General features: G+C 45.7%; 1 protein-coding gene across 2 annotated transcripts in view; it reads right to left on the bottom strand.

Moving 5' to 3' along the window:
* The window catches only part of FOXK2 (forkhead box K2), a 39,007-nt gene extending 13,127 nt beyond the window's left edge, over positions 1-25,880 (bottom strand). The window contains exon 1 of one of the 2 annotated variants that reach the window (XM_069953622.1): positions 25,406-25,880. In XM_069953622.1, the coding sequence (XP_069809723.1) occupies positions 25,406-25,704 (299 nt within the window). In that variant the 5' untranslated portion in view covers positions 25,705-25,880. The remainder of the gene's footprint in view (positions 1-25,405) is intronic. The other variant, XM_069953621.1, reaches the window with a different exon arrangement.
* Positions 25,881-27,404: the final 1,524 nt, after the last annotated feature.

The raw sequence follows: 27,404 nt of genomic DNA, 5'->3' as shown, positions 1-27,404 counted from the left end.
CAGCACCTCAGCCAATCACTGGCCACAGCGCTGTCCAGTCTCTGAAATGGAGGCGGGATCGTTTATGCTGGGGACTGAAAGATGCCATAGTGGAATACCCCTTTAAGGCTTGGATACATGGGTGATAACTGGTGGTACATGCCATCTGATGGGCAAAGTAATGACAGCGATTCCTAATGACTAAAACTCCCATCACACCTTTGTCAGGGCAACACTGCTCTAGTATAGCAATATGACAGGGCCAAATCTATCAATGGCGGCAGGAACGGGAGCAAAAAACGTTAGTCCAGAGACCAATAGTCATAACCTCATACTGCTGCACAGCTGAGGGGTTGTTACAGTGGTTTCCAGTCTGACCGGCCATCGCTAACATAAAGCCCCCTCGTCTCTTGATGGTTTAGTACAATGCATCAGTGCAGATAACATGTAACAGACAAGAATCTGGACGAATGTTTAGACTGGATATAACAATAACAATCCCAGTCCTCTCCCTTGGGAATAATGCCATACGGAATATGGGTATAATGTGCGAGACTCTGGTGAGGCCCGGGGGTCCCGATACCAGACACACCCCCTGTATAAAAGGGCAGATCACAGCGTCTAAGATAGATGGGATACATCAACGTCTACCTATACATACCCTTCCTGAAATACTCTGTGCTGCTGAGGCCCTGCTTCTTTGCCTCTGATGACACTATAGTAAAGGATCACCAGGAGGCAAACTGATTTCTTTCATGTCACCAATGTAGGTTTGGAGGTCAGTGATGTCACCATGTAAGTTCCCTCTTGGCCATTAGAGGGCGCTGTGGAGCAGCAGATGTGGGATCTCTATAACTAGATCTACGGAGCAGGCCGAATGGAGGTCAGAAGCGTTCTCCTGATACGGTATGAGACATGGTCTGGACATCACATACTGACCTACAGAGCCCTGCCGCCACATTACAGACAATAGGGTTAAACTGTATATGTATAGATTCCCCACAATGAATGAAGGGGCTTTAGCGGCCTCCAACAATTATCTAGACCGGGGCAGGCATTCAGGGGTTAAGAACTAGCTTCCACAATGCTGGAAGGGGCCGGCTGTTGCCATAGCGATTTGATTCTCTCGACCGCGGCTCTGTGGCGACATTGTTGGTAATTCTACAGCTTCTCCGGGCAACGAGAGACGAGATGGGAGGACGATGGAAATGGCGTGTCTTACCATCCAGGCCACAATCCTAAATCTACTTAGAAACAGTACAGACCCTGACAGCCCAGGGCCACAGAGTCCTTCCAGCCCAAGGCCTCAGGCGTGCGCCATGTGTGGCCGAGCTCATAGCGGAAGAAGGAGGACGAAGGACCAAACCCCCGCCACCCCCCTCCCAGCCTCCAGCGGGACCCGCTCTGATCTCATTCTGGATGAGGACACAGAATCTGTGACTATTACTACAACTAACTGGGTCAGGAAGATAGAGCCGGGAAGTGGGAAATGGGGTGATCGCAAAATATCTAATGTACAGGAGAGGGGGCGGGAGGGGCATGTATAATACTGCAGAGATCTACTATAATACTGCCTCCTATATACAAGAATATAACTACTATAATACTGCCCCCTATATACAAGAATATAACTACTATAATACTGCCTCCTATATACAAGAATATAACTACTATAATACTGCACCTATATACAGGAATATAACTACTATAATACTGCCCCCTATATACAAGAATATAACTACTATAATACTGCACCTATATACAGGAATATAACTACTATAATACTGCACCTATATACAAGAATATAACTACTATAATACTGCCCCCTATATACAAGAATATAACTACTATAATACTGCCCCCTATATACAAGAATATAACTACTATAATACTGCATCTATATACAGGAATATAACTACTATAATACTGCCCCTATATACAAGAATATAACTACTATAATACTGCTCCTATATACCGTCACGGTGTGGAGTTAGCGTAGGGACCCGTGTGGACCAGAGGACCTGCGCGGTGGTACACGGGGCAATATGGCTTGATCAATTCATATACAGACACTCTGGTGTTGATTTTTAATATAGGCCTAGCGGCATTGGTATCAGCCATAGATGGGATGTGCAGCGGTTCCATTCTCTCCAGTTTGTGATAACTACTATAATACTGCCCCCTATATACAAGAATATAACTACTATAACACTGCTCCTATATACAAGAATATAACTACTATAATACTGCTCCTATATACAAGAATATAACTACTATAATACTGCTCCTATATACAAGAATATAACTACTATACTACTGCTCCTATATACAGGAATATAACTACTATACTACTGCTCCTATATACAGGAATATAACTACTATACTACTGCTCCTATATACAGGAATATAACTACTATACTACTGCTCCTATATACAGGAATATAACTACTATACTACTGCTCCTATATACAGGAATATAACTACTATAATACTGCCCCATATACAGGAATATAACTACTATAACTGCTCCCTATAAACAAGAATATAACTACTATAATAGTGCCCCTATATACAAGAATATAACTACTATAATAGTGCCCCTATATACAAGAATATAACTACTATAATACTGCTCCTATATACAAGAATATAAGAACTATAATACTGCTCCCTATATACAAGAATATAACTCCTATAATACTGCTCCTATATACAGGAATATAACTAATATAATACTGCCCCCTATATATAATATAACTACTATAATACTGCCCCTATATACAAGAATCTAATTACTATAATACTGCTCCTATATACAGGAATATAACTACTATAATACTGCTCCTATATACAGGAATATAACTACTATAATACAGACAAGGAGAGAAAGGAGCTGCTGCACCGCACACCTATGGCTGACACTAATGCCTCTCGGCTACATTTAATAACCAACGCCAGGATGTTGGTATATAATTTGAGCAAACCATATTGTCCCACATGTTCACACTTGTGTCTGGTGACCTCTTTCTCTGCCGGTGGTGCATGCTGGGTTTTGGGGGGGCCCTTGGGGATTGGTCCTGTGACACTAGGGTTGCAGGGCCATTCTGTGGCCTTTCTTCCCTGTTTGGGCTTGCTTTGCAAGGTTGGCGGTCACTGACCAACACAGTTATAACTTAGTGTAGGGACTCATGTGAACCAGGGGATCTGCACGTGGTACACGGGGCAATATGGTTTGATCAAATTATATACCAACATCCTGGCGTTGGTTTTTAAATGTAGCTGAGAAGCATTAGTATCAGCCATAGGTGTGAGGTGCAGCAGCTCTTTTCTCTCTCCATGTCGTATAGCTACTATAATACTGCTCCTATATACAGGCATATAACTACTATAATACTGCCCCCTATATATAAGAATATAACTAGTATAATACTGCTCCTATATACAGGAATATAACTACTATAATACTGCTCCTATATACAGGAATATAACTACTATAATACTGCTCCTATATACAGGAATATAACTACTATAATACTGCCTCCTATATACAGGAATATAACTACTATAATACTACTCCTATATACAAGAATATAACTACTATAATACTGCCCCCTATATAGAGGAATATAACTACTATAATACTGCTCCTATATACAAGAACCTAACTACTATAATACTGCTCCTATATACAAGAATATAACTACTATAATACTGCTCCCCTATATACAAGAATATAACTACTATAATACTGCTCCTATATACATGAATATAACTGCTATAATACTGCTCCTATACACAATAACTACTATAATACTTCTTACTATATACAAGAATATACCTACTATAATACTGCTCCTATATACAATAATATAACTACTGTAATACTGCTCCCCTATATACAAGAATATAACTACTATAATACTGCCCCCTATATACAAGAATATAACTACTATAATACTGCTCATATACACAAGAATATAACTACTATAATAGTGCCCCCTATATACAAGAATATAACTACTATAATGCGGTTCAGGGAAGAAACAGAGTGCTGCACCTCACACCTATGGCTGATACTAGTGCCGCTAGGCTAAATAAAAAACACATCAGAATTTTGTGTATGAATTGATCAAGCCATACTGCCCCATGTACCTCGTGCCGGTATCTGATACACATGGGTCCCTACACTAAGTCCACACCGTGCCAGTCAGTGGCCACCAACCCCGCAGGCGTGCACAGCCAGGGAACGGGGGCCATGGGACGGCCCTGCGACCCCCATGCCACAGGACCAGACCCAAAAACACCACACTAGAACCCGGCCAGCACCGCCGGCGGTGGGGTTTTTGGTGGGGCTTTTTGGGTCTGGTCCTGCGACATTGGGGTTGCAGGGCCGTTCCATGGCCTCCCTTCCCTGCATGTGCACGCTTTGCGGGGTTGGCGGTCGCTGACCGACACGGTGTGGAGTTGGCGTAGGGACCCGTGTGGACCAGAGGACCTGCGCGGTGGTACACGGGGCAATATGGCTTGATCAATTCATATACAGACACTCTGGTGTTGATTTTTAACATAGGCCAAGCGGCATTAGTATCAGCCATAGATGGGATGTGCAGCCGTTCCACTCTCTCCAGTTCGTATAACTACTATAATACTGCTCCTATATACAAGAATATAACTACTATAATACTCCTATATACAAGAATATACTACTATAATACTACTCCTATATACAAGAATATACTACTATAATACTGCTCCTATATACAAGAATATAACTACTATAATACTGCTCCTATATACAAGAATATAACTACTATAATACTGCCTTTTATATACAAGAATATAACTACTATAATACTGCTCCTATATACAAGAATATAACTACTATAATACTGCTCCTATATACAAGAATATAACTACTATAATACTGCTCATATATACAAGAATAACTACTATAATACTGCCCCCTACAGGGCTCCAGATGGCGACCAAAATGGTCGCCAATGCGACTGACATCTTGCAAATGGCGCCCAGATTTATTAATCTGGGCGCCATTTGCGACTGGCCCGGCGGCGGCGCGCTGTCTCTTTAAGGACAATGACCGCCTTCCGCACGCTGCACCAAAGCGTGTCCCCGCACACTGGGGACACGCTTCTCCAGTGACGTCATCCAGCACGTCCGTCATTCATTGGACGGACGGCCGCAGGGGCGCCACACTCCTCCAGCGCCTCTCTCCCGCCTCTCCTTCAAGTTCACCCCAGCGGCACCACGCTTAGATTGTGGGCGAGTACAACCGGAGGGACGGCAGGGGTGGCGGCCGGCCAGTAATGTGTGTGGGGGGACCGCGGCCTGGGCGGGGGATTGGTAGTGTGTCTGTTGTGATGGCGGCCAGGTGCGGTAGTCAGTGTGTGTGGGGTGCTAGGGGGGGGGGTATGTATACACTGCACAGTACCACTTCCCTCAGTGTCTGTATGTATATACACTGCACAGTACCACTTCCCTCAGTGTGTCTGTATGTATATACACTGCACAGTACCACTTCCCTCAGTGTGTCTGTATGTATACACTGCACAGTACCACTTTCCTCAGTGTGTGTGTGTGTGTATGTATACACTGCACAGTACCACTTCCCTCAGTGTGTGTGTGTGTGTATGTATACACTGCACAGTACCACTTCCCTCAGTGTGTGTGTGTGTGTATGTATACACTGCACAGTACCACTTCCCTCAGTGTGTGTGTGTATGTATACACTGCACAGTACCACTTCCCTCAGTGTGTGTGTATATGTATACACTGCACAGTACCACTTCCCTCAGTGTGTGCGTGTATGTATACACTGCACAGTACCACTTCCCTCAGTGTGTGCGTGTATGTATACACTGCACAGTACCACTTCCCTCAGTGTGTGCGTGTATGTATACACTGCACAGTACCACTTCCCTCAGTGTGTGTGTGTATGTATACACTGCACAGTACCACTTCCCTCAGTGTGTGTGTGTATGTATACACTGCACAGTACCACTTCCCTCAGTGTGTGTGTGTATGTATACACTGCACAGTACCACTTCCCTCAGTGTGTGTGTATGTATACACTGCACAGTACCACTTCCCTCAGTGTGTGTGTATGTATACACTGCACAGTACCACTTCCCTCTGTGTGTGTGTGTGTATGTATACACTGCACAGTACCACTTCCCTCAGTGTGTGTGTGTGTATGTATACACTGCACAGTACCACTTCCCTCAGTGTGTGTGTGTGTGTATGTATGTATACACTGCACAGTACCACTTCCCTCAGTGTGTGTGTGTATGTATACACTGCACAGTACCACTTCCCTCAGTGTGTGTGTATGTATACACTGCACAGTACCACTTCCCATATACATTGCCACAGGGGCTATATGTCATCGGCTGCCGGGGGCTATATATATATATATATATATATATATATATATATATATATATATATATAGTAGATCATTGCTGGTAAGATGGCAGCTGGCTGAGGGAACACACCGGCAGCAGGGGGGTATATGGTTGTCAAGTTGCAAGTTTCCATGTTGAACGTTTTCAAACTAAGAAAAGAAAGGATCTAAAGGAGGAGGATGCTGCCGTGGCCTCTGCACACAGTAAGTCCCATTTAACATAACATTAATTTTACATGGTTTAAAATGTTGGCGACCAAATATTCTATTTGGCGCCTAAATTTTTCAGGTTAGGAGCCAATGGCTCCTAGGTACATTTTTTAGTCTGGAGCCCTGCCGTATATACAAGAATATAACTACTATAATACTGCTCCTATATACAAGAATATAACTACTATAATACTGCTCCTATATACAAGAATATAACTACTATAATACTGCTCCTATATACAAGAATATAACTACTATAATACTGCTCCTATATACAAGAATATAACTACTATAATACTGCTCCTATATACAGGAATATAACTGCTATAATACTGCTCCCTATATACAAGAATATAACTACTATAATACTGCTCCTATATACAGGAATATAACTACTATAATACTGCTCCTATATACAAGAATATAACTACTATAATACTGCTCCTATATACAAGAATATAACTACTATAATACTGCTCCTATATACAAGAATATAACTACTATAATACTGCTCCTATATACAGGAATATAACTGCTATAATACTGCTCCCTATATACAAGAATATAACTACTATAATACTGCTCCTATATACAAGAATATAACTACTATAATACTGCTCCTATATACAGGAATATAACTACTATAATACTGCTCCTATATACAAGAATATAAGTACTATAATACTGCTCCTATATACAGGGATATAACTACTATAATACTGCTCTTATATACAAGAATATAACTACTATAATACTGCTCCTATATACAGGAATATAACTACTATAATACTGCCCCCTATATACAGGAATATAACTACTATAATAATGCCTCCTGTGTATAACTGGTGACAGATGACAGGATAAGAGTGTGTTGCAGGATGTAGAGGAGTCGCAGCCCCCCTCCCCCCCATCATGTATAGTGACAGCGGGGGAGGGCGGTGCAGTTATGTAATGTAGCCCCGGGTGGCGTCCTGTTACCACACATCCCTATAAACAATAACAGGCTGGAGATACATGTGCAGCGCGGCGACAGCAAGACGTCTGAGTATAAATACATACAGGGCTATTCTAGGAGGCCCCATGGGGCGGCACAGATACGGTATTACCACCTGGGGCAGAAGCATTTGCTCTACAACCTTCTTAAGCCCTACAGCTCATCCTGTGTGCTGATTGTTTATAAACAGGACGCAGGGACAACAGTGAAGACCGACACCGATAAACCTATTATACCGTTATAATGTACCTGGTTGTGTTCACCTCAGCTGTCAGCCACCTATAAAGTTTTATACCAGGGATGGGGAACCTTTGGCCCCCCAGCTGTAGCAAAACTACAATTCCCATCATGCCTGGGCAGGTTTTGGTCATCCAGGCATGATAAGAATTGTAGTTTTGCAACAGCTGGAGGGCCGAAGGTTCCCCCCATCCCTGGTGTATACTCTGCCTAGTGTTGCAGGCTCAGTAAACAATGGCAGCCATTAGCAGACACTGGGTAGCCAACTGGGGGTCACAGGGTCAAGCTAGAGGCCTGGAGTACGTGAGAGAATGAGTGTACTAAGACCCAGGAGGTCCCCATAGGCCGATGAGCACTCCTTACTGGTGGCATTCCATGGTTGGGGGTCTAACAGCTCTGCTCATCCTGACCTTCCTGGTGCATGAATAATATACCAAAGTGACTTCCCTCCGTGTGCTCCACCGAAAGAGTGAACTACAGAAAACTACAGCTCCCATGATGCCCTGAGATGAGCTAAACAGATGAGATGGCAACATATAGGATGAGGATGCCTGCAGTGCCTCATCCTTGTAGACAGAGGGCGTACTCTTACACTGGGTGTGCTCACCAGAACTAGGCCATGTGCGTACAGCTGGGAGGAATACATCACCACCACGCACCCCCCCCCCCCCCTCCACATTACACCATGGGAAACCGCAGTAGGAAGGAAAGACGCCGTCATGTGCGGCCCTACACGGGGAAACCGCAGCGCAGCATTCTGCTTTCCAGCAATGTTCTTCAAAGTCAGACAACAGCAGCAGTACAGAGCTCATACATGACCACAGCATTCAGGTGTAGTATAATAACATGGGGGCTGCAGTGCTAAGGGCGCTTTCAAACAATGATTTAGTGTGAATGCACCCCAATACTGAATAGACTTCTAACCTGTTGTCTATTACGGCTGGAAATGCGTTTCGTCTCTAACATGCCCTGCGTGTCTGATGCATTTCTGGTTGGGGGGGGGGGGTGTCACTTTTCGCTGGGATCGGGGAGGAGGTGGCTGAGGGAAAAGACGTCCACTCACCTCCCCGTTTCCGCTTCCTGGTGTCTGACGCGGGCCCGAGACGATAAGTCTCAGGTCCGCTCAGCCAGTCAGTGAAGGAGGCGGGATCTGAGTGGACTTGAAACTGATCCCGCATCCATCACTGACTGGCTGAGCAGACCTGAGACGTCACGTCTCGGGCCCGCGCCAGACACCAGGAAGCGGCCGGGGACCGGAGCGCCGCGATGCAGGACCCGCCGCTGGAACCGGGGAGTTGAGTGGATGTCTTTTCCCTCAGCCACCTCCTCCTCGGTCCCAGCGAAAAAGTGCCCAACCCCTCCCCCCGCGGGAGTACCCCTTTAATAGCATTGCTCTCCCTCACCCTCCAAATCATAGCAGATCCACTTCAGGCTAGGGCTTATATCAGGACAGGAGTGTGGATGTAATCTCTTCATAGCTGTAACCAGTCTCTTCTCAGACAGAGTGCTGCATGTATGTGCCTACATCTGCCCTGCTCATTCCTTCATGCTCCCTACAGTCTCTGTCAGCCTTTGTGTTTCCCATCCTCTCCTTTTCTGCTATAATGTGCCTGCACTCACACTCAGCTATACACACTGCTGCTATAATGTGCCTGCACTCACACTCAGCTATACACACTGCTGCTATAATGTGCCTGCACTCACACTCAGCCACTCCTGTGTAGAAAAGTTTGTCACTGTCCTCCTGTACAGCTCTGTGATTCTAACTTCCAGATTCCCCATTGCTGTCATGTGACCACACAGACCTCTGACAGCAGCCCTGCTTCCCTATTCTAGCCTGTTGTACTACGCTGCTGCATTGTGGGTATCTGCAGCTCCATCCTGTTATCTACAAACTGCTGCTGTGTTATCAGGGTTATGCAGTTACTATACATTATACTCCACATGCTGATTGCTATACTGTACAGTAACTTATATATCACATATTCAGCTGTTTCTAAATGATTGTTTCGTTTGTCTTACATGATATTTGGAATTAAAAACAAACAAACTGATTTTTGGGGTAAGGAACCAATTGTCTGCATATCAGTGATTTCTTATGGGAAATATTTTTGGTTTAAGGTGGATTTGGATTACAAGCACGGTCCTGAAATGAATTATGCTCGTAATCCAAGGCACCACTGTGTACACACACATACATTATATTAATAATATATATATACCAACACGCTGTCAGATTTCCAATCACACTGGGCAGGACCTGAAGCCCTGTTCACCCTGCGCCTCCTGGTTCACCAACGCTCTGTCAGACTGGGCAGGAGGAAATCATGTGTTCATCCTGCTCCTCCTGGTTCACCAACGCTCTGTCAGACTGGGCAGGAGGAAATCATGTATTCATCCTGCTCCTCCTGGTTCACCAACGCTCTGTCAGACTGGGCAGGAGGAAATCATGTGTTCATCCTGCTCCTCCTGGTTCACCAACGCTCTGTCAGACTGGGCAGGAGGAAATCATGTATTCATCCTGCTCCTCCTGGTTCACCATCATGTTTTCAGTTTAATAGTCAGACCTACAGCTGTGCTGATCCTTCTCCTCCTGGTTCACCACCATGTTTTCAGTATTAGGCGTACAGCTGTGCTGATCCTGCTCCTCCTGGGTTGCAGTCAGACTGTGTGGGACAAAGCTTTGTTCATCCTTCTCCACCTGGTTCACTTACAAAGCTGCCAAGATCAGCCATGTCCATCCTGGGCCTTCTGGTTCCCTCAACCCTGTAGTTGTGCAGCACAGAACCGCAGGAGCTTACAGTCAGAGGCTTCTGGGAACATGACGCACGCCTGGTGCTTGTTCCTAGAAATGGGGGCAGCGGGAGCGAGCGCTGGCGGCGGCAGCTCCACAGAGAGCAGATTGTCAGGCGCTGCCAGCGGACACCGGCGGGGAAAAACATCTCACTGCAACCGCAATCATGCTGAATATTTCCAGCCGTATGTCACTGGTAACCAGACGGTCATTGCCAGAGACACAGCAGAGCCGGGGTGGGAGGAAGTGCAGAGAGGAGCGAGAAGCTGCAGTAACATTGTCTAATATTACATAAGCCTCCATCTCCGCACATGGCGCACGCACCTTCTAATATACTCTGCATTACTAGATTTCACCATTGTCAAGACCACCGCTTGCAGTGAACAGTGCTCCCTTCTATAGCTATGAGAGATTTCCAGCCTGTTAGTAGAAACCCCCTCTAACTGGTAGTAGTCACCCACTGCCAGTCAGGGAGGATGGCAGATTTGATAGGTGACTTCCTATAGAGAGTGCGGCACTCTCAGCGGAGCCTTGCCGTCTTCCTACGTCTTGGCACGGGGGCGCCTAACAAGCTGGCTGTGTCTCCGCCGCTCGCACACCCCGCTCAGGCTGGGTGAAACAGACAACTGCAGCCAAAAGGAGACGGGACGCTGCCAAAGGAGAAAATAGCGCAGGCCGAGACCAGCCTGCCACCGCCGGCGTGTAAACACAGGTTCTGAGGCTGCTGCTCGGAAGAGACATGACACCGGGGAGAAGGGAGGCGTCACGCGGGACTGGCAGCGCCAAATATAACACAGACAGGATCAACAGGAGAACATAAGAAATCATCAACTACTGCCGAACTACAACCCCCAACAGGAGTATATAAGAGATCATCAAGTACTGCCGAGCTACAACCCCCAAAATGAGAATATGAGAGATCATCTACTGCCAAACTACAACCCCCAACATGAGAATATGAGAGATCATCTACTGCCAAACTACAACCCCCAACATGAGAATATGAGAGATCATCTACTGCCAAACTACAACCAACAGGAGTATATAAGAGATCATCAAGTACTGCCAAACTACAACCCCCAACATGAGAATATGAGAGATCATCTACTGCCAAACTACAACCCCCAACATGAGAATATGAGAGATCATCTACTGCCAAACTACAACCCACAACAGGAGTATATAAGAGATCATCAACTACTGCCAAACTACAACCAACAGGAGTATATAAGAGTTCATCAACTACTGCCAAACTACAACCCCACACATGAGAGTATAAGATAACCCCCAACAGGAGAACATAAGAGATCATCTACTTTCAAACTACAACCCCCAACATGAGAATATAAGGGGTCATCAACTACTGCCGAACTACAACACCCAATAGTACATAAGAGATCAACTACTGCCTAACTACAATCCCCAACATGAGAATATAAGAGATCGACTACTGCTTAACTGCAAGCCCCAACATGAGTACATAAGAGGTCATTAACTATTTCTGAACTACAACTCCCAACATGAGAATATAAGAGATCAACTACTGCTGAACTACAACCCCCAACATAAACCAAAGGGAACTTTTAGTGGCGATTGTAGTTCCTGCACACAACCTCCTATTCTGTGCCCGCAGCACCAGTGCGGAGTTACCGCTCTATGGATGTGAATCTATGCTAGCGTCCCAGTCTCTACTAAACAATACAGGAGGAAGGCAGTGTGATTACAGGACCTGACTACACACTGTTGTCTGTTGCTATGGAGACACATAGCTCTGCACAGAAGCAGACACAAACCCAGCACTATACAATGCAATACTCTGGCTGCAGAACCTGTATTGTAGGAAAAGACTACTGTGCAACTGCAATACAGCAAATGGAAGTGAACAGTCATGCTGCGACCCGTTCCCATCCTGGTTATGGGTCACCGCAAAACACATTCATTTTCATTAGCTGAGACGCAAAAATATCAAATACATAAAATAATTGGGGGGTAAGCGCAAATATATAAGAAATATATAAATTGTAAAAGAATCATAAAAGGGGTAAAACTATAAAAATGCATAAAAGTACATAAATCATAACACAAAACATAAATTGATAAAATATAAATGGGAAATTTGGAAAAGATTAAAAAAAATACACAAATTAGAAGGGGAAAATACTAAAATATACATAAACATTTATAAAAATAATAAGTAGGAACTAAAATAAAACTAGAAGAAAAAAAAAAACGGTAAAAAGTTATCCAAAACTATGTGAGCAGCTGACACAGTACAATCTATCTGCACAGTAAATAGGTATATGTGTGAGTGTACAGTCTATAGGTATGTGTGAGTATAGCTGCACAGTATATAGGTATGTGAGTGTACAGTCTAGCTGCACAGCCTATAGGTATATGTGTGTACAGTCTAGCTGCACAGTATATAGGTATATGTGTGAGTGTACAGTATATAGGGGAAAATCCTAAAATATACATAAACATTTATAAAAAATAATAAGTAGGAACTAAAATAAAACTAGAAGGAAAAAAAAATCTGGTAAAAAGTTATCCAAAACTATGTGAGCAGCTGACATAGTACAATCTATCTGCACAGTACATAGGTGTATGTGTGAGTGTACAGTCTATCTGCACAGTATATAGGTGTATGTGTGAGTGTACAGTCTATAGGTATGTGTGAGTGTATAGTATCTGCACAGTATATAGGTAGGTGTGTACAGTCTAGCGGCACAGTACATAGGTATGTGTCAGTATATGGGGGGGGGCATTTTGGGTCTGGTCCTGTGACATGGGGGTTGCAGGGCCATTCCATGGCCTCCCTTCCCTGACTGCGCGCCTGCGGGGGTGGTGGTCGCTGACTGGCACGGTGTGGACTTAGTGTAGGGACCCATGTGTATCAGATACCTGCACGCGGTACATGGGGCAGTGTGGCTTGATCAATTCATACACAAAATTCTGATGTGTTTTATGCAGCCGAGAGGTACTAGTGTCAGCCATAGGTGCAGCGCTCTTTTCTTCCCTGAACAGTATATAGGTATGTGTTTGCTCAGTATATAGGTATATGTGTGAGTGTACAGTCTAGCTGCACAGTATACAGGTATATGGGTGTACAGTCGAGCTGCACAGTCGAGCTGCACAGTATATAGGTATACAGGGGATTGTACATTATATAGGTATATGTGTGTACAGTATACAGGTATATGTATATACAGTCTAGCTGCACAGTATATAGGTATATGTGTGTACAGTCTAGCTGCACAGTATATAGGTATATGGGGGATTTTACAGTATATAGGTATATGTGTGAGTGTATAGCCTAGCTGCACAGTTTATAGGGATATGTGTGTGTACAGTTTAGCTGTACATAGGTGGGTGTACAGTCTATATATGCATGGAGCTGGCGGTGGTGTTTCCTGCCGCTCGCCCCCGGACGACGCTTCCTATTGGATCACAAACATTGAGCAATGTCCAAGTGACAATTTTCTGAATGGAATCATCTCGAGGAGGAAAGTTATTAACAACTGCGGCGAGCACGTAGGAAGTAAATACTACGGGTGATGACTCAACCCAAAAGAGGACACACCGCTCATAACAATCGGAAGGGACAGGAGATTATAATAACGCAGAGAGGTGGTAAGGACCCTACACAGACCGGGATCGCACACTGTCCAGTAGGGACAACGGTCGACCCAAGGACTACATCACACCAAAAAAGCAATGTTGGGGTACAAACACACACACCGTATACGCAGCGTATTTACTGCTGCGATACGCAGCAAATATGCAGCAGATTAGATCTAAATAACTGAACACAGCATCAAATCTGCTGCAGATCTGCTGCGTATACGGTGTGTGTGTTTGTACCCTTAAAGGAGAAGTCCAACCATTTCTAAAATCTGGCAGCTGAAGGGGCAGTGAGCAGTGGGAACGGTGTCTGGACCCCTGCCAGGCTCCGGGATTTTGGCACTGCACATGTCACAACCCGGCCGTTCAGCCAGTCAGGGTCTGGGGCGGGACATTGCTCCAGCCACCGATTGGCTGAGCGGCCAGTCCATGAGCCGGAACAGTCACCCCTTCCCTTCTGCCCCTGACAGCTGCCAGATTTTAAAAATGGCTGTACTCCTTTCAGCTGTCAGGGCATGCTGGGAGTTGTAGTAGAAAAACGTCAGCTTTCTTCTAAGGGTACAAACACACACACCGTATACGCAGCAGATTAGATCTAAATAACTGAACAAAGCATCAAATCTGCACCACCAAATCTGCTGCGTATACGGTGTGTGTGTTTGTACCCTTAAACAGAATCACACCTGTCCATAGGCTATATATCCACTTCAATGAGCTGAGGTGCAATACCACAAAACCTATACACAGGAGGGCGCTATTATCCTGTGCAGTGTTAGGGCCCTATCACACAGATCTCTAAAAAGACCTTTGAAGCCAAAGCCAGGAATGGATTTGAAGAGAGGAGAAATCTCAGTCCCTGTTTATAGTCTGTTCCTGGCTTTGGCTTCAATAATCTATGAGATCTGTCTGTGTAATAGGGCCCTCAGCCCTGTAGGCCAGCGAAGAGTTAACACAGCCGCCCTACGGAGCCGTGCTGGAAATTTCCACTCTTCCAGGAGAGGCGGAATGAAAACATCTCGGGTTCTAAGTATGGAGGCAGCAGCGCTGTAATCCCCCGGTGCAGCGCCGCCTGATAAGCTGCTGGATGTAAACAATCCCATTGTTCCCTCCGCAGATGTGACTCTTCACCCATTGGTATATACAGGAGGCAACATGACAGAGAAGAGGCACAGGCCTGTGCTTACAGCTCCACCATGACAACCTGCTGCACAACTACAACTCCCAGCATGCATGGTCAATTACAACAGCTAGAAAGTCACAGGCTATAGAACACAGCTCTAATAATGTCTATATATTGGGCATCTAAAGACGGTGAACGTTGTAGTTTTGCAACAGGTGGAAAGCAATTGGTTGGGGAGAACGAGTTAAGAGTTTGATGCAATTGTAGCAGACTGTCAGCTGTGAGAAGCATTAGGCCAGGACAGATTGATTGCCTGAAGCACAAATCTCTCTGACATGCTGTAACCTACACCGACACGCTGTAACAAACCCTCAGCTTTTAGTAGTATCAGGCCAAAACGAGGTTTCTATCCCTGCGCGGTTTTCAGCCATTAGTCTAAAACAAGCAGGGATCTTGAGTAGGTGTAAAAGTTGCAGACCCCCCCCCCCCCCCCCCCCCGCTCAGACTGCCATTGTTTTGGTTGATTCCTTCTGCTTGTAGTAAACAAACTCTCCAGTGTGAATCTATAAGCTTGCAAAAAAAAAAAAAAAAAAAAAAAAAAAGGAAACAGAATGTGGTGACCCAGGGCGGTCCCAGAAGAGACAGCTACATAGCGGCATATCATGGAGAGCGGATGGCATCACTATACATACAGTAATCATGTACAAGACCTTACCCAGTGCATACACTGGGGGGTACAGAGCCAGGAGCACAGAGGGTGCAAATAGTCCTACCTTTACTGTGTACTCACATGGATTCTCAGAAAACAACACACCCCTGAATTCTAAGAATATCTGACACTAGGGGGCACTAACCCTGACTCACAATCAGGACCATCACTGCCTGATATAAAGGTCATGGAGTCACTGTGTACATGCATTACTGATCCTGAGTTACATCCTGTATCATACCCCAGAGCTGCACAGTGTACATCCATTACATTACTTATCCTGTACTGATCCTGAGTTACGTTCTGTATTATACTCCAGAGATGCACTCACTATTTTGCTGGTGGGGTCACTGTGTACATATATTACATTACTGATCCCGAGTTACATCCTGTGTTGTACTCCAGAGCTGCACTCAATATTCTGCTGGTACCTGCATCTCCCAGCTGAGTGTTTGTTACCAGTCTGGAGGATGTACACTGATCAGCAGCACAGCCCTCCTAATGTATGAGTCCGGCGTGTTTCTCCATCTGTCTATATATAAGCTGATGTCAGGGCACACGTGTTCCTTATCTGGCAGGTCGGGTTGAGAGGAAGAGGATGCGTTTCACAGCTCTCGACAACATTTCGCAGCATCCTGTTTGCACAGAAGTGCAAAAACAAAGTTAAAACGCAATGAAAGCGAAACAACGCTGGATGCTGGGGCACTGGAGGCCCTCATCTATACTGCAGCAGTGTCCCTGCCATACTATAGACCAAATTATGTGCCGCCATATGGTGCCCTGTACGCCTATGAGTCCAAGACCTTACACCCATGTTCTGAGCAGCCCTAATGCATGCAACCCTAAACTGCAGACCGGAAGGGAATGCTGGGACTTGTAGTATCCCAACAGCAAAAGAAAAGTATATTAGTATTTCATGATAAGATAAGCCGAGCAATGTGAACTAACGTTAACGGGAGGAGGACAGGACATAACCCCCAGCCCCTCGTACACGGCTGATCTCCTCGACAGGTAGACATGTTCCTTTAATCCTGAAATATAAGAAGGTCAAAGAGCAAACTAGACAAGATAATCCCCCTGACCCCGCCTGATCACTTCATCTCCTTACCCTGACGTGGAGGGGCAGCGTGGGTGTATATATATTACAAATATATACAGTGGTGCCTTGGATTTACTGTGAAGTTACTGTGCAGTATAGCAATCAGCATGTGGAGTATAATGTATAGTAACTATAACCCTGATAACACAGCAGCTGGATATGTGATATATAAGTTACTGTACAGTATAGCAATCAGCATGTGGAGTATAATGTATAGTAACTGTATAACCCTGATAACACAGCAGCTGGATATGTGATATATAAGTTACTGTACAGTATAGCAGCATGTGGTGTATAATGTATAGTAACTGTATAACCCTGATAACACAGCAGCTGGATATGTGATATATAAGTTACTGTACAGTATAGCAGCATGTGGTATATAATGTATAGTAACTGCATAACCCTGATAACAGCAGCTGGATATGTGATATATAAGTTACTGTACAGTATAGCAGCATGTGGTGTATAATGTATAGTAACTGTATAACCCTGATAACACAGCAGCTGGATATGTGATATATAAGTTACTGTACAGTATAGCAGCATGTGGTATATAATGTATAGTAACTGCATAACCCTGATAACAGCAGCTGGATATGTGATATATAAGTTACTGTACAGTATAGCAGCATGTGGCGTATAATGTATAGTAACTGTATAACCCTGATAACACAGCAGCTGGATATGTGATATATAAGTTACTGTACAGTATAGCAGCATGTGGTATATAATGTATAGTAACTGCATAACCCTGATAACACAGCAGCTGGATATGTGATATATAAGTTACTGTGCAGTATAGCAATCAGCATGTGGTGTATAATGTATAGTAACTGTATAACCCTGATAACACAGCAGCAGTTTGTAGATACAGGATGGAGCTGCAGATCCCCACAATGCAGTAGCGTAGTACAACAGGCTAGAATAGAGAAGCAGGGCTGCTGTCAGAGGTCTGTGTGGTCACATGACAGCAATGGGGGAGGGGTGTGTTCAGCATGGACCAATCAGGAAGCGAGAATCACAGCTGTGCAGGAGGACAGTGACAGAGGCTTTTCTATACAGCAGTGTGTATAGCTGAGTGTAAGTGCAGGCACATTATAGCAGCAGTGTGTATAGCTGAGTGTGAGTACAGGCACATTATAGCAGGAATAGAGAGGATGGGAAACACAAGGGCGGACAGACTGCAGGGAGCATGAAGGAATGAGCAGGGTATATGTGGGCACTGTATAGCAGCACTAAAGAGATTACAGCTGTGAAGAGATTACCCCCACAGTCCTGTCCCCTGATGTGAGCCCCAGCCTGAAGTGATCTGCTATGATTTGGAAGGTGAGGGAGACTTCCTGGGTCAGAGTACAGGGCTGTAGACCCCGCTATGCAGACCATGCCCCTCCCCCACTCTCCCTCCCACCCAGTACAGGGAGCTCTTAAACCAAAGCAATGCTCTTAATCAATGCTCTTACATTTTTGAAAAACTGAGGTCTTCTTGCAAAACACACTAAATCCAAGTTACTCTTAAACCAATGTACCACTTATATCTACACACACACACATTATATATATATATATATATATATATATATATATATATATATATATATATATATACATACACACATATACACACACACACACACATACATACATACAGTGGTACCTTGGTTTAAGAGTAAATTGGCAGTTCCACAATATCAATCATATTTTATATTTAGTGTAGAATAACCTGTGTATAACTCCCAGCATGCCCTTTCAGAAGAAGGTCTCCATTCCACGGTTGCAAGCACATAACACCAGAACACAATAATGGCGCTTTACTTACAGAACGCGCCGTCACCTGTCATCTCTACACACAATCTGGATTGGTCTGCTGTCGCTTCCAGAGCTGCATTCACAATGCTGCTAGCTTACTGTCAGCTTCTGCAGCAACACCTACCACCATCTTCTGTCTGATGTGTAGTGGTGCATTGTGGGAGATCAAGTGGCCTGAAAAAGTAGTCACTGCAATAGAACACATGGCAAGGCTGCAATTAGCAGAATAGTGAATGCAGCTCCGGATGCAAGAGGAGTGCTAGTCCTGACGTCAAGCCACACCGGAGTGGAAAAAGAGAAAACAAAACCTTAAACCCCTTAATTATTACATGTCTGACGCCATTCAGGCTAATCTTGGTGATGGCGCTGCAGTTCTGTGTCTGGACCACATGCATCACCACCACCACTTCATCATTAGGGGTCACCACCACATGATTATAAGGGGGAGGGGTCATCATTACATCATCATAAGGGGGTAGGGTCACCACCACATCATTATAAGGGGGAAGGGTTATCATCACATCATCATAAGGGAGAGGGGTCACCATCACATCATTATAAAGTGGAGGGGTCATTATAAGGGTCACCGGTCACCACACAGTATATCACCACCACACCATTATAAGGAGGAGGGGTCACCACCACCACATTATAAGGAGGAGGGGTCACCACCACATTATAAGGGGGAGGGGTCACCACACTGTCACTACCCCTACATCATTACAAGAGTGGAGGGGGGACCACACAGTCCGCAAACATCATTATCAACATGGGATCACTATAAGGAAGGTAAGCACTGACAATGCTTTTAATCTCAAACAAAACATCAAAGAGCAGCAAACCAGAGAAGGTGAGTGCCCCCGAGTCTGCAGCAACAGGGCGCCATAACTCCCCCCACACGCCAACTACCAAGACCACCAGACAAGAGGCTTAATGCAGTCCGGCAGTCTTCAGCCTGGCACGCTACCTACCTCGTCCAGGATCTTTGATGAATCTCTGACAAGATTCCCAGGATGACGAAGAGATATAAAAAGAGCCTAAAATACAAGTCGGCCATGTGCATCCACTTTATAAGTTAGGCGCACGGCTGGCTTTATTTACATTGCATTACACGCTTCCACGTGTTCCTCTCCGGGCTTCACGCTTCTGTCACTCACAATTATCAATGTCATTTTGCAGGAAAATTCCCCATGGGGGGGTCACTTAAAGTCTTAAGAAATGCAAAAAAATCAAAAAAATTAAGACAATATAGCAAATTCTAAGCAAACCCCCCCATAAAATAGCACCGAAACACTTGAAGCTCTTCAATTACTTTAAAACTACAACTACCAGCATGCCCTGACAGCTTCACGCCTCCTATTAGGCCATGCTCTTTACAAAACTGTTCTCCCGAGCCCATACTGATTGCAAAAGTACAACTCCCATCATGCCCTGACAGTCTCCGGCCTACTGATTGAAAAGGCTTTCAACCTCCTATTGGTCCATACTCTTTGCAGGATTACAACTCCCATCATGCTGTGATGACCTTTGGTTTCCTAAAGGGTTCATGCTGGCTGCAAAACTACAACACTCAGCATGCCCCTATGGGCCCATGTAGGTCAGGGGTGCCAAGCTTTTGGCCCTAGAGCTGTTTCAAAACTACAATTCCCATCATGCCTGGACAATGAAAGCTAAAGCTCTAGCTGGCAGGGAATGATGGGAATTGTAGTTCTGCAAAAGCGGGAGGGCCACAGCTTGTAAATCTGCAACTCCCACCAGGCCTTTCTTCTGTCGGTGGCAATGGGAGTTAGTTTTGCAAAACCTGGAGAACCTAAAAGTACAAAAAAAAAAAAAAAAAAAGCAAAAAAGTAAATAAAAAAAACTGAACAGCTACACATAAAAATACCTGGAGATTGGGCTCGCAGCATTTCTGGCATCCTGCCCGAGCGCGGCCCAACCCTTAATAATTCATGAGCTGATAAAACTTTCACACGCGTCTGAAACACGAGGAAAGAGCCAACCAGACGTGTGTACAGCGAGAGCTTATAGAGTGCTGGGCGATATACCAGGAGCCCAAAGCATCATGGGAGGGGAAATTGTAAACACAGCTCTGCCATTAATGAATGGAGGAGCTTGTTGCGGAGATGACAGCGTGCCAGGGCCGGGCACCCAGCTTGTTTTCCTGTCGTGTACCTGTCCGAGGGGGAGGGGGAAAACCAAAACAACATGACTGCCGCCGACTCGAGGACAAGGGCGCCGTAACAGGGAACATTCTCAAGGACTTGGATTAACGTCCCAGATCCAAGGCCTCAACTATCACAGCAGTACAACCTCTACAAAGACTACAACTCCCATCATGCCCTGAGAGCTATTAAAAACAAGAAGGACCCCGGATTTATGAGTGAGGACGTCCCCAGAGGATCCATTAATGCCACAAAGAAAGCAACAAGATTCTGGCTTTTACCAAATGGTCTGGTGACACCGGGTAACCATACACCACGCAGTGTTATGGCTGGGGGGGACCTATGACCCCCTCCTCTGCCTGGAACGGCTGATAACAGAGAGGAATAGAAAGCAACATGCCAGCTCACCATAGGGGGCGCCACTTACAATGACCCGCAACATGTCCAGAGAACACCAAACCAAGCGAAGGAAACCCCAGAGCCATGGCCCCAGGGTCATCAGTCAGGTGATCCCCCACAGTAACCGATACGTTTGAATTCAGGATAAGCATATACAATGTATCAACAAATAGAACACACAGGATACAATACATGTCATATAAACCCTCCAATACATGTCACATACACATACACCCCCCCCCAATACATATCATATACACACACATACACCCCCCCCCAATACATGTCATGTACACACATACACCCCCCCCCATACATGTCATGTACACACATACACCCCCCCCCCCAATACATGTCATGTACACACATACACCCCCCCCCCAATACATGTCATGTACACACATACACCCCCCCCCAATACATGTCATGTACACACATACACCCCCCCCCCAATACATGTCATGTACACACATACACCCCCCCCCCAATACATGTCATGTACACACATACACCCCCCCCCAATACATGTCATGTACACACATACACCCCCCCCCAATACATGTCATGTACACACATACACCCCCCCCCCAATACATGTCATGTACACACATACACCCCCCCCCCAATACATGTCATGTACACACATACACCCCCCCCCAATACATGTCATGTACACACATACACCCCCCCCCAATACATGTCATGTACACACATACACCCCCCCCAATACATGTCATGTACACACATACCCCCCCCCCCCAATACATGTCATGTACACACATACACCCCCCCCCAATACATGTCATGTACACACATACACCCCCCCCAATACATGTCATGTACACACATACACCCCCCCCAATACATGTCATGTACACACATACACCCCCCCCAATACATGTCATGTACACACATACACCCCCCCCAATACATGTCATGTACACACATACACCCCCCCCAATACATGTCATGTACACACATACACCCCCCCCCAATACATGTCATGTACACACATACACCCCCCCCAATACATGTCATGTACACACATACACCCCCCCCCAATACATGTCATGTACACACATACACCCCCCCCCCAATACATGTCATGTACACACATACACCCCCCCCCAATACATGTCATGTACACACATACACCCCCCCCCAATACATGTCATGTACACACATACACCCCCCCCCCAATACATGTCATGTACACACATACACCCCCCCCCAATACATGTCATGTACACACATACACCCCCCCCCAATACATGTCATGTACACACATACACCCCCCCAATACATGTCATGTACACACATACACCCCCCAATACATGTCATGTACACACATACACCCCCCAATACATGTCATGTACACACATACACCCCCCCAATACATGTCATGTACACACATACACCCCCCAATACATGTCATGTACACACATACACCCCCCAATACATGTCATGTACACACATACACCCCCCAATACATGTCATGTACACACATACACCCCCCCAATACATGTCATGTACACACATACACCCCCCAATACATGTCATGTACACACATACACCCCCCAATACATGTCATGTACACACATACACCCCCCAATACATGTCATGTACACACATACACCCCCCCAATACATGTCATGTACACACATACACCCCCCAATACATGTCATGTACACACATACACCCCCCCAATACATGTCATGTACACACATACACCCCCCAATACATGTCATGTACACACATACACCCCCCAATACATGTCATGTACACACATACACCCCCCAATACATGTCATGTACACACATACACCCCCCAATACATGTCATGTACACACATACACCCCCCAATACATGTCATGTACACACATACACCCCCCAATACATGTCATGTACACACATACACCCCCCAATACATGTCATGTACACACATACACCCCCCAATACATGTCATGTACACACATACACCCCCCAATACATGTCATGTACACACATACACCCCCCAATACATGTCATGTACACACATACACCCCCCAATACATGTCATGTACACACATACACCCCCCAATACATGTCATGTACACACATACACCCCCCAATACATGTCATGTACACACATACACCCCCCAATACATGTCATGTACACACATACACCCCCCAATACATGTCATGTACACACATACACCCCCCAATACATGTCATGTACACACATACACCCCCCAATACATGTCATGTACACACATACACCCCCCAATACATGTCATGTACACACATACACCCCCCAATACATGTCATGTACACACATACACCCCCCAATACATGTCATGTACACACATACACCCCCCAATACATGTCATGTACACACATACACCCCCCAATACATGTCATGTACACACATACACCCCCCAATACATGTCATGTACACACATACACCCCCCAATACATGTCATGTACACACATACACCCCCCAATACATGTCATGTACACACATACACCCCCCAATACATGTCATGTACACACATACACCCCCCAATACATGTCATGTACACACATACACCCCCCAATACATGTCATGTACACACATACACCCCCCAATACATGTCATGTACACACATACACCCCCCAATACATGTCATGTACACACATACACCCCCCAATACATGTCATGTACACACATACACCCCCCAATACATGTCATGTACACACATACACCCCCCAATACATGTCATGTACACACATACACCCCCCAATACATGTCATGTACACACATACACCCCCCAATACATGTCATGTACACACATACACCCCCCAATACATGTCATGTACACACATACACCCCCCAATACATGTCATGTACACACATACACCCCCCAATACATGTCATGTACACACATACACCCCCCAATACATGTCATGTACACACATACACCCCCAATACATGTCATGTACACACATACACCCCCCAATACATGTCATGTACACACATACACCCCCCCATACATGTCATGTACACACATACACCCCCCCATACATGTCATACACACACATAGACACCCCCCCAATACACATCATATACACAAATACACCCCCCCCCATACATGGGGCACTGATCAACAAACAGAAGACACAAGATACAATACATCTCATATACAGCTATATACATATATATTTTTTTCTTTTTTTTTTTACCCACCTCCATTACACGTCATAGTTATATACAGCTAATATATAATCCCCTATACATGGGGCCCTGGTCAGATCCCAGAATGCTCTGCTCAATGTTTACATACAATGTGAGTGTAAACAATCCCTTCCCCCAGGCCTGATGGTGTCTGTGCCCCCTCCTCAGACTATTTCAGGAACCCCCTCCATGTCCCCCTCCTCCCCTGTAACCCATTCCCTACAGCCCCCCCATAACCTCTGCATCATTCTATTACTAAGTCACCCATAGGCCCCCCATTATGTTTGATGCGACACCCCTAAACCATCAGCCCCCATCCTGATTCCTACAACAGCCCCTCACCCACTGCTCCCCATTTTACCCGGAGCGCCCCCATTGTGCATGTGTATGAATCTGCCCCATAGCCCCTTCTGTTCCCAGGTATAGCCCCTCCCCCATTCACAGACAACCCAATTATTCTAGGTACCCCCTCCCACATTCATAGCCATTGCTTATTCTGGATCCCCAATCTGACCCCTCCCCCATCGCGCACGTGCCCCCCCCCTCCCCCCGACTACAGTCGCCCCCATGACTGGCCCCTCCCCCCTCGGTGACAGCCCGATCATTGTCTGTCATGCTCCTGTCACCGGCGGCCCCTCCCTCCCTCTCCCGGTACTCACACTCGGGGCAGCTGCAGCGGCGGGGCCCCCCTCCTCTGGAACACGCCGTCCACGAACACCCCGTTCTTGCCCAAGCAGCGGAGATAGAACTCCCCGCCGCCCTCCTCCTCGTCCCCGGCGGTGAAGATCTCCAGGTGGCGGCGGGAGATGAAGCTGGAGTGCCCCATGCTGACATCCACCGAGCCCTGCGACGAGTTCCGGCCTATGGTCACCGAGCGCTTCTTCATCAGGTACTCGAACTCTCGGCCCTCCAGCCGGGCCACCACCGACACCCCGCCGCTCATCACCACCGCCGCCATCTTGTCAGCACACACGGAGGGGAGGGAGGGGACGGACGGACGCGCGCCCGGGGGCGGCTGACGGGAGCTCCGGGGACCGGCGGCGGCGGCGGCCAGCGAGAGAAAAGGAAAGGGGGAGGCGCAGCCTAACGTGAAGCGCACGCAGCCGACGGGCGGCAGCCAATAGGAGGAGCCGGCTTCGCAGACGTCACGCAGGGGGCGTGACACGATTTGTTCGGTTGAAACGTGCGTTGACTAGGAAGAGGTCATTGCGGGGCGGGGCCTGGGGTTAGGTTGAGGCGTGCTGAAAGCTTGTTAATGACAGCGGTGGGCGGGGCCGTGCCGGGTTTGGTTGTAGCGGAGAGAGCGGCCTGGGCCTGCAATGTGGACGGGAGGGGTTTATTCTATCAACAGCATGGCCGGGCCGCGATCACACCAAGCACGGCCACAACAACAACAAACCGCGCAGGAGGCGGCCCCGGGCGGCCTGTGTGCACGGGAGCCGGGCGCATCCGCCTCAGCCCGCGGCCAAATGACAGGAAAGTGCAGTAAAATTATAGATGTCACACACCGTGCCTCATGATTTACCTCAGAACGCCTGCCAAAGGTGGAAATGGCTGACGTGACTAGGGGGTCATTGTAAATACAACGTCCTTTCAAATTTACTATCATGTTAGGTGATGGCTGACTGGGTTATAGTAAGATAATACGGTAAAACGTGAGAAATAATCACATTTACCTCAGAAATGTAGAGAATTTGAAGATTTGCTTAGAAAAAGAGCAATTTAGCAAAAAAATTACCTCAGAAAGGCAGTGAAGTCCAACATTTACCTCAGGACATATCAAGTTTACCCCAGAGATTTGTCGCACATTTGAATAAGTCCAAAAATAACCTTACAGCCATAAACGTCAGATTTACCTCAGAAATTAAGTGAAATTTGATTTGAAAAAAGCCAAGTGCGGTAGAGTCCAACATTTACCTCAGATATATCAAATTTATGTTAAAAAAAATGAATGGCACACACCACTGTATGCAATTTTCTTTTAAGTAAATTGGTCATCATACCGATAATATATCAAATTTACCTTAGAAATATAGATAAATTTAAAATTTCTGTTGAAAAAAGAGCAATCTACTAGTACGTTTACCTCAGAAATGCTATAGAGTTCAAAATTTACCTCACGATTGTAATTATAAGTCAAATTTTGCTTTGAAAGAAGAGCGATCTGATAATACATTTACCTCGTAGGTGCAGTAACGTCCAACATTTACCTCAGAACTCAGGGATTTGTGAAATTTTTTTTAAAAAAGCAAAATGGCTGACAGGCATACAATGATGATAAATGTTGCCAACAAATATTGCGACCACATACATTTGTTTTTGGTATTAACAGAAAATTAGATAATGTCTGACAGGAATACTGTAATACATACTTTGGAATGTGGAGAAAACTCTAATTTCACAATCTTGTGGTAGATTTACCTCAGAGATGCTGTAATGTCCGACATTTACCTCAGCACGAATGGAGGGTTCACAGCGCTTGTGCAGCCATCATGGCCTGCACTCCATTTATCGTTAACGGGGCCGCCCATAGAGAAGCAATGGAGTGCAGAGACGCTGAGTAAGCCATTCATTGCATGAACAATTTTGTCCCTTCACTTGGAATTAATCGGGGTTCCAGTGGTCAGACCCCAGAAATCAGTTTGTTGTCAGGATAGG

This window comes from Dendropsophus ebraccatus, chromosome 14, assembly GCF_027789765.1.
Source record: "Dendropsophus ebraccatus isolate aDenEbr1 chromosome 14, aDenEbr1.pat, whole genome shotgun sequence".
Lineage (NCBI taxonomy): Eukaryota > Metazoa > Chordata > Amphibia > Anura > Hylidae > Dendropsophus > Dendropsophus ebraccatus.
This window is presented reverse-complemented; position numbering and strand designations above follow the sequence as displayed.